This window comes from Myotis brandtii, unplaced genomic scaffold (genome assembly GCF_000412655.1).
Source record: "Myotis brandtii unplaced genomic scaffold, ASM41265v1 scaffold986, whole genome shotgun sequence".
In the NCBI taxonomy this organism is placed as follows: Eukaryota; Metazoa; Chordata; class Mammalia; order Chiroptera; family Vespertilionidae; genus Myotis; species Myotis brandtii.
The window spans coordinates 1804989-1805781 of record NW_005372102.1 but is presented as its reverse complement, the minus strand read 5'-3'; the positions used below and the strand labels follow the sequence as shown (position 1 = coordinate 1805781).

Genomic DNA, 793 nt, shown 5'->3' with positions numbered 1-793 from the left:
TGCTCTGACCCCCGTCTGCCCACAGACTACGAGCAGGACGATGAGGACGACTCGTACTTGGAGCCCGACTCCCCCGAGCCCGGGAAGCCCGAGGGTAGGTGGCCAGAGGTGGGCTGGGGGTGCTTTGGGCAGAGGGCAGGGGCTGGGTGCCAGCCCCACCCTGGGCCTCGGTCTCTCCACAATGGCCGGCGTGTCAGAGGGAACAGAGCAGAGGAGGCGCGTGCTCTGGCTGCCGCTCCTGCCGCTCAGGGGAGGGCCCACTTGGGGTGGGAGCCAGGCTGTCCACGTCCTGTGGCTGGTAGCACTCCGCTCCATGGAGCTCAAGGCCAGACAGGCCCTCCCAGGCCCCTCCCACCTGCCGGCAGCCCCAGTACCGTCCCCCCTGTCCCAGGGCCTCCGGGGCTTGGGCCTGGTGCACTCCTCTCGTCCCACCTGGGCCACAGCCGATGTCCTCGCTGGGCTGTCGACACCTCCAGCCTGGACTCTGTGCCCCACAGCTCGTCAGTGTTGCCTCCGTGTCCCAGGGCACCTTACACTGCCCTCGTCTTCCTCTGAGCCGCCCCGCCCCCTCCCTGGTGGGAATCCGGCCTCAGCGAGGCCAGCTCCTCCGCATCCTCCTTGGCTGGGTCAGACCCCAGGGGAAGGCTGCCTGGGAAGTGCTGAGCGGGCGCCTCCAGGGGGGCACACGCACTTGACCCGGCACCTGGTACCAGCAGGGGGGCTGGTCCCGCCTCACCAGTGAGACTTGCTCACCCACTGGGTCTCTTTGCTCCGCAGATGCCCTGACTCTCCC

General features: G+C 69.1%; 1 protein-coding gene across 1 annotated transcript in view; it reads left to right on the top strand.

The window, feature by feature from the left end:
* SH3BP2 (SH3-domain binding protein 2) overlaps positions 1-793 on the top strand; it is a 30843-nt gene that overhangs the window by 24473 nt on the left and 5577 nt on the right. The window contains exon 7 of the mRNA XM_014533454.1: positions 26-146. Within this exon, the coding sequence (XP_014388940.1) occupies positions 26-146 (121 nt within the window). The remainder of the gene's footprint in view (positions 1-25; positions 147-793) is intronic.